Consider the following 8,520-nt stretch of genomic DNA (forward strand, 5'->3'; position numbering starts at 1 on the left):
GACTTGCAAAACATAGCCCGGAGAAGGACCGCTCCGGTTGTTTTTCAATAGAAAAACACAATTCTAACGAATAGTGTTTGTCTTTTCAAACAACCTGCGGTTACGGTTGTTTTTCAATAGAAAAACACAATTCTAACGAATAGTGTTTGTCTTTTCAAACAACCTGCGGTTACCGGTCAAGTTGCCCCAATTCGCTGCCAGACTTGCAAAACATAGCCCGGAGAACGACCGCTCCGGTTGTTTTTCAATAGAAAAACACAATTCTAACGAATAGTGTTTGTCTTTTCAAACAACCTGCGGTTATAGGCTCAAAATAAACAAAGTGTGATTTTCCGCGTAGTGGAGCCTGGGTTTAATGACAACAATGTCACGTGCTTCAGGATGACAAGCAAAAAACGATATCACGCAAAAACCGACAAATTGCAAAACCGATTTCACGCAAAAACCGATGTCTCGGATAAAACGCGCGTAAAAAAACGCGTAGTGGAGCCCGGCCTTTAATGTCCGTTTTCATGACGGCCATTTGGCACACATTTGATGTAGATTAGGTACAGATTTGGTGCCGATTAGGTCAAGTTCGGTTCAGTGGGTTTCTTAAAATTAATCAGTTGGGGTTGCACAAATGTTTATATACACTTCATTTTTTTCAAATTACCAAGCATTATTTTCGATTAAAACAATGAAACGAATTTATGGTGAGAAGATATAAGAGGCTTGGTGCAGATTTGGTCAAATTTCGCCACATCGCATGTCGTGTAACGATTCATATCTTCAACATATTTTGGGCCATAGTCAGGATGAATGACTAAGCTCATACATTAATTGATACCCCTCGATTTAGTAATCGTCATTTTCTCATTTTGCCAGAAATCGCCGTCTATAATAATCCACCTTGCATTGGCTAACTAATATATTTAGATCACGCCAAAGTAATGCCAACTACTGCAATTTTACCTGTCTATTTACAAAAAAATGTCTTGAGACACGCCTTCAGGCCATTTCGCTGAGGCTAGGCTAAGTGTTCAGCTGAGGACAGTGGGACCTTCGCGGAGCATAGAACCCGGGGCGGTGCAATTTACACGACCGCACGTGCCGACGGGTTACGGAGGCAGCCAATGGCGGGGGGGGGGGCAGCCGAGCTTCGGAGGCGGCGGAGCTTCGGCCGGCATGTCGACACCTCCTCCGCCGCCGCCGCCGCTGCCGCCGTACGGCGATATGACGTCCGTCACAGAGGGTAACCGGAGACCACCGGAGGACGGCGCACAGTCGACGCCAATCTGCCCTCCCGACATCATGTGCCGACTGACGTGCGCCAGCGCCGCGCTGATGTGTCTACTGACGGTGACGGTGATGGTAGGGGGTGTGTTAGGTAGGGTTGGGGCCGCGCCGGCCTCTGAGACAGCTCTGGAGATAGACGCCGCTGACCGGGAACTGGACGTGGACTCTGCCGCGGACGTCTGCTGTCGGCGGGAACAGCACTTTGTGCCGGTGGGGCTTGGTGAGTGGGGAGCGGGCGGGGACGGATGGGTCACTTCAGTCACCGATTTGTTCGTCGTCATTTGAGGAAATGAGGCCTATGGTTTGTTTACTTCAACTGGAGCCTATCCTTTGTAACAATAATAAAAAGCGGTAATAACGACATCGAATCTGAGGTGGTAAATGAACTTGGGCTCTAAACGCAAATTTAATTTAACAAATAATTCGTTAAGAAATTTGCTAAGATGAAGACAGTTCATAATACGGAAGAGTGAGACTATCCTGGTACAGAAAACGTGTTGAGACTTATGTACGGTCGACTACGATAAAATGGTTAGCGGTCGTTATAATTCTGAGGGAACCACGAAAAAGATGTGTAACATGCTACCCCCACATCGTGATCAGCCTGTCCCACAATTTTTCTTTTACCCCGAAAATTCAGCTTTGGTTTTCCGTCTTTCACATAAAAGTGAAAAGCCCTAAATAAATGAAAATTTGCATGTGGTTTCCAAATGAATACACCTAGCATGTAACCAACAAGTAGACCAGCTCTGGAATTCGACGGCGGCCAGGAATTACATAAATAAAATGCTTACTAATCGACGGGCTGGTCTTTAGAAATTGCAGCTGTGGAACATGCTTGTTCGACACTGCATGTCAGCTCTCAAAGAGCTGGCGGAATCGCCCTCCTGAGGTGCTCAGGCTGATAACAGCACCGCACCTAGCAAATATCAGACATTTGTTAGCCGCTCATCTACTTCAGAAAACATCGGCCAATATCGATCCCCACGCGACCATCGGACATCCGGGGCGGGCTCCTGGTGACGCCATCCAGCGCGCCGCACCTCACCGTCCAGCAGCTGGCCATCAGATCGGTGCTGTGCCGGAATGGAATGGGTTCGGTCCAGGTGCCGGGAAGGATTGACCGACAGCAGTGCCCAGTTCACGGAAACCCCGGATATACGGTGACCGAAGTTTACTGGGAAGTAGACCACAGCTGTTGAATGGAGCCTATCTGATGCGGGCGATGCATGCCATCCCGTCAAGCCTCGAGAAAAAAACGTCTTTTTCTGTCGGGATGTTATTTGATTATTGGAAGTGTTTGGTAACAAAATACATACAAAACCCATATGTTGTTCAGCAGAACTGCATTTACCAACGACGTTCTCCAAACAGGCGCTATATGCTAAGCAGCGCTGTTTGAGCGCACGACCAAACATACCCTCAGTAAGCTATCAAACGGTTCTTATGGGCAACTCTCAAACGGATTTTCCCCAACAAGCCAAACTGACTCATCCAAGTATGGATGTGGGCTTGAGGGGGTATGTTATGCCGACAAGTAGCGGGAAGTAATTGTCCTGCAGTTGCTCACACCAAATCGCCGCACAGTCAAGCTGTTTGCAGCAGAGGATCCGCTGCTGCAGCGAGGGCGAATCATTGTCTGCATAGTTACGTGGTTGGCCTTTGACCGTTTCAATAAAATGCCACCGGGCGCCGCTACCAACAGCCATAAATAACACATCGCCCCAGAAATAGAGCCGTAATTCAGAGGCCTTCGTCATCTGGTATTCAATGCGTCACCTGCAAATAGAAAACACATCCTACACATTAAAGCATAAGTTGGGAGAAGAAAATCTGCTCATGTGGGGGAGATAAAGTGGCATTTTTAAAACCGTTATAGCTGTTTACTCATGTTTAACCGTTCTTAGCCCATGAATAAAAGTTATGTGTGGGCAGGTCCGGATCGAGCACGTTGACTTCTTTCGTTGTCCCGTTCATCACTGAGTCTTCTGGTTTCGCAGACAGTTTCGGCGAAGAGCTTATAATCGACGTGGGCAAGTGCCGGCGGCACTGTCGCCACGGTCCGGGACGGCTCTCCAAGACACAGTTCCTGCAGCTCCTGGACTCGCACCGCGATACGGATCCTGTCGAGGTGAGGAAATCTCATCCACTATCGACTGTCGACTATCGGTAACCCATCGCCAACCAGAGATGTCAATCGGATACCAACTTTTTGGTATACCGATACCAAACCGATACCAATTTGGAATTTGATATCTTTATCATGATGCGTTTGGTATTTTGTTGGTATTATGAGCCCTTACTTATGTATAAGAGGCTGAAAAGTTGGTATAATGTTGGTATTTTCCTCGTTTTTCCAAGTTGGTTCGGTTTCGATATTTTGTCACAGTTTTGATTGGTATTTGGTTTGGTATCGGTATTTCGATTTTCTGTAATTGACATCACGTCGCCAACCATCACCATGTCCGGAATAGGATATGTGGAGTCTTTTTCATCCTATATAAACGGCGACTTTTCTCATTTAAGGTCTAAATGATCGGAGAACAAATGCGGCGTGGGTAAAACGCCCTATTTTACTATTTTTTCAATTTCTACCATGGTGATTCGCCGGAGCTCACTTCTTGTTGGATATAGCCCTCCTGAAGGCTGCGCTTTAGGTGCTGTTTGTCTCCTCCTCGGCAGCTGTTCCTGCGGCGGCGCGCGCGCCAGGCCTCCTGTTCAGGCCCCAGTCGCTGTCAGCCCGTGGAGGTCGCCCTGGAGCGTCGTTTCACCCCGCGGGGTGTGGTGGCCCGCGAGGTGACCCGGCAGTGCGGCTGCCGCCGGCCACCGCCCTCCTGTCGGCGCCGCCGGCAAATGGTGACCTTCCACCCGGGGACACCCCACCAGCGCCGGCTGGACGTGGGCGTCTGTGCCGGGCCCTGCGGCCACACAGGTCAGGACTGGGGAGTGGGGACTCCCCCGCAGGGACCGCAGAGCTAGACGTGGACCCTGTCAGGGGGTGCGACACTGATGATTGTGGATAACGGTTTGGATTCGGAAACTTCGCCACGTGTCCATTTTATTGATGAACGGTATCAGTACGAGGACAATCTCCCCCTATAAACGACCGTAAATGTCGCCGTTATGAACGTGTCAGTCACGCTTGATTGGTTGAACGCTTTAAAAAATGGCCATGAATGTCACGTATCGTCATGATGTCACATTTTAACGGACGGTTTATGTGTATGACGTGCTCAATGAAAGACTTCTACAGTTGTATCGTGCATTCATAGAACAGGACATAACTATTATTTGACGCTCGGGAGTTTCAGTGTGGTTCATTTTATTGACAACCCTGAACTCATTTTCAGCGGACAGCTGTCTACCTCTGAAAAATAGAACAGTATCTATTCATGGTCCCAATGGTGAGTACTGAGTAGTGGCAACGTTCATTTAAGCTGATAAGCCCTTTAGCTTAAAATTACTGGCCTTGATACTTGAAAAAAGGACTTAAGTAAAATACTTTGAAAACAATAGACAAGTGAATGTAGAAATGGGAAGAGAGTAGTAACATTAGTTCGCCATTTGTTTTTGGAATAGGTAAAGCACATAACAAAAAGAAAAACATCGTGCATGTTTGCCACGTTTACTTATTTGACTTCGTCATGGGTGACACAGTACTATCTCATCCGTGACTTCGTCAATAGGCCAGCATGATGTCATGTCTTTGAATATAGCCACGTTAATTTATTTTAAAGTATTGTTATACCTTTGCATCATTTTAGGTGCCGAGGTGATATCTGTCATAGAAGAGTGCACGTGCACCCACGGCTGCTACAGGATGGCACTGATGGAGCAAGTTTACGACTATACCGACTCACGAAAGCCGCACATAAAGGTTTGTAACCGTGGTCACTGCCTGGCGATGATAAATAGTAAGCACATTTTAGGTACCTATGGCGAGGTATGTTTTATTCGCCAAAGCATTTAGTATTGCAGAGAGACGACGATAAGAAATATTCATTCATTTCTTACTTAGGTACCCATTATCTTCTTAACGTTGAAGTACCATTTATGTCATAGTCGCGTGCCATGCAATGTGAGCGTCGTCCATTTTCCGGCCGTGTTTCAGGTGGTGGACGTCGGCCAGTGTATAGGAACGTGCACCAGGGAGCAGCACGGACGGGACTGCGTCTACAGGTGAGATAGGTGATTTTAGCTGCTCATCATCGCGTAAAACACACGGTAAAGAGATAGTGCTAGCTATGTCACGATCTTTTGCTATTGGTTCTCTCACTTGCATCTGGACAGTCCTTTTGAATTCGATCTTTTAACAAAAATATAAGTTAACCAGAGATCATGCCAATGCATTGCCTTTACTGACTTGATTATGATTTGACCACGGTGGTCAAGTCATCGTCAAGTTACCAATATTTAAGTCGCTTCAAGGTATATGTAATGAACACCTGAATAAGCCACAAACCCGCTCAGTTTATTCACATCCGTCCAGCCTATTTCCATTATCCCAAACAGACTGACGACGGCCCTTGTCGTACGGCAGAGAAGCGCGGCAGATTGGTGTTATCTTTCTAAGCGCCAGCGCAGTCTCCGGGATACCTTCTTGTGCTGCGTTGCAGTTCCGTTCCCAGTAGTTCGCACAAGTGACTGTCAATGGCGTGGGTCGCTCGGCGTATGTGGACGTTGTGCATATTTACTCACATATAATATCTACTCACAAAGTGCAAAACGTTCATCAAGTTTGCTGGTTTCTATATACCTTCCTCAAGCTTTTCATCATTTGTTACCTTGAAATAGGCATGTAAGTACCTACGTGTTCTATTGAAAATTAAAATGCACTGAGCTGTGCTGTAGAATGCACTCGAATGGATGTGCGTTAGGTTTTTCAACTGGAAACCGGTCTCCCCTAAAAGGTAAGCAACTTTTGGAACCCAAACTGACAACTATAGGTACTTCGTCGCACAATGAACCTAATTTGACGAAATCTGCACCAAATGCGAACCAAATGTGTAGGTACCTGATAGCCGTCATGAAAACGGCCATCTAAACATAAAAGATATCATTTCCGGCACCTTTAGCCCGGCCACCTGTCGACCGGTCTCGATCAATCAGTCCCGCCCGTATGCAAATAAACTGATGACGTCACTGGCACGAGAGCAGCCGGCTCCGTTTGTGGGCCGATAAATCATACTGTGTTTCCGTCGCGCGTGGGCGGCTCAACTTGTGAGTAGATGTAATTGAGTTTGATCCGGCGACCCGGGAGCGGTTCAGGAGTGTGATGATGTGTCTCAGGAACGCTTCTGTGACATAGAATACCGGAAATAATGCTAAATGGAGTCAGATCATGGCTAGCAGCTCGAGCTAGGGCCACTTGTTGTTAATTCGACCGGGAGGGTTGTTAGGCGGGTATAAACGATTACCTATATGCGAATCTAAAATAGGCATGACTGAATGAGGAACCGGGAACGGAATACTGTATTAGATCGAGGATATCAGGCAACCTCCTCAATAAATAATGTTTTCCTTTACCCATTCTTTTTTATTCACGATCTTGAGACGGTTCGTGTCAGTGCGTGCATGTGACATCAAAAGGCGTTTCAATTTTAAGTTAATTGAAGTTCTCTCTCTCTCTCTCTCTCTCTCTCTCTCTCTCTCTCTCTCTCTCTCTCTCTCTCTCTCTCTCTCTCTCTCTCTCTCTCTCTCTCTCTCTCTCTCTCTCCTCTCTCTCTCTCTTACTCTCTTTCTCTCTCCCCCGGTCCCCGCTGACCCTTACTCCGCTATAGTGGTGTCAATCGGAACTTGAATCTTCGGAATTCCGATTTTGTCCAATGTCCAATTCGGAATTCGGTTGGACAATGGCAGCAGGCTTTGGACAACTTTGGACAATCGCTTGCTACACCTCAACATTTTTAAAAAGTAGTCGTGTTTAACATTGATTGGCTATTAGAAGGCTCAGCTTTCGATATGCTTAACACTTTTGAGCTTGTAACGGTACATGAAAAGCAAATTAAATAACAGTGATGAGTGTAAACTATTGCGTAGGTGTCGGACCTCTTTGGACAAATGGCTGGCTTGGACATTTTTAGACGGACAATTGACGTAAGCATTGGACATTGGACGGACTTTGGACATACGTTTTCTGAAATTGACACCACTACTCCGCTATGTGTTCACAGCGATCCGGTGACCTCCAAGTGTCTGATGTCTCTGCAGTACCAGGTCCGCGGTTGTGTCGCCTCCGCTAGCAGAGAACACTTTTACCGAACAGAGGATGGCCGGGAAAAGTCTCTGGTCAGCATCAGCGAGTGTTCGTGTCACTGACCTTCCCGAAGCGGGCGCGGGTCTCCGAGGAAGGCACCGATTGTGGGACAGTATGAGAGGTCTACTATACCTTCTACCTGTATTGGCACTGAAAGCCATTGGTTATCTGTCCGTAACATGTGATCATCTGCACTGATGCACTGTTGAATAAACACGGCCAAGTTGTAAAGTTAAGTTAAACATGTCAATGTTGAACGCTAGCGAAGAACTTTCTCGGAGGAAGTGAATATACAGCCTTCATGCATGTGTTTGTGTGTGGAACCTAACATTGGGTGAATAACAATGCAGGCTTTTAGTAAATTTGAACGCGTTCGCCACTCGAGATTTGTTCTTTTTAATAGTTCGTTAGGATTGCATAATAACGCCTAACAGTGATGTTATTGTACATAGTACATACCTACAGTCAACACAATTTATCTCGCAGAAAACGTTTTCCTCATGCTGCTACTCTGAAAGCTGAGGTGCTAAGCATCCATAGATATAAGCCGCTTGAGCTGTTTATTTGTACTGCACCGTGTATGTGATGAGACATTGTTGCCGTTAGATGTAAATGTTTTTGATTCATGTCATGAGGCAGGCATGAAGTTGAATACATGACACCCTTCGCTACAACCATCTACTATTGAGTGTTGAACTCCTACCTATTTGCCGCCACTTGGTACACCGATGACCAGTTGATTTTCTGATGGTTTACAAACATGAGAGGAGCATTGCGAAAATGTATAGGGGTGCTTTCCAGGGGTGTCCCAACGGCGCCGTAAAATTCCCACGCGAAAGTGTTTGAATTCGCTTCCCCGCAGCTATGCTGTCTACATGAATATATCTACACGACTACACGACTGTGAAAGCATCCACCGACATAAGGATCTTTGATCTATGACAACTTTCCAAGCCCAGGGGGTGCTTTTAACGTTTTATATAGTA

General features: G+C 46.5%; 1 protein-coding gene across 1 annotated transcript; it reads left to right on the forward strand.

Moving 5' to 3' along the window:
• Positions 1-1,167: 1,167 nt before the first annotated feature.
• LOC122384161 lies at positions 1,168-8,158 on the forward strand. Its single transcript, XM_043371237.1, has 7 exons — positions 1,168-1,498; positions 3,279-3,409; positions 3,961-4,210; positions 4,629-4,682; positions 5,043-5,155; positions 5,390-5,457; positions 7,452-8,158. The coding sequence occupies exons 1-7, from the start codon at positions 1,168-1,170 to the stop codon at positions 7,594-7,596; spliced, it is 1,092 nt and encodes a 363-aa protein (XP_043227172.1). The 3' UTR covers positions 7,597-8,158.
• Positions 8,159-8,520: the final 362 nt, after the last annotated feature.

The sequence above is a fragment of the Amphibalanus amphitrite genome, unplaced genomic scaffold, assembly GCF_019059575.1.
Source record: "Amphibalanus amphitrite isolate SeventyFive unplaced genomic scaffold, NRLGWU_Aamphi_draft 000182F_arrow, whole genome shotgun sequence".
NCBI lineage: Eukaryota > Metazoa > Arthropoda > Thecostraca > Balanomorpha > Balanidae > Amphibalanus > Amphibalanus amphitrite.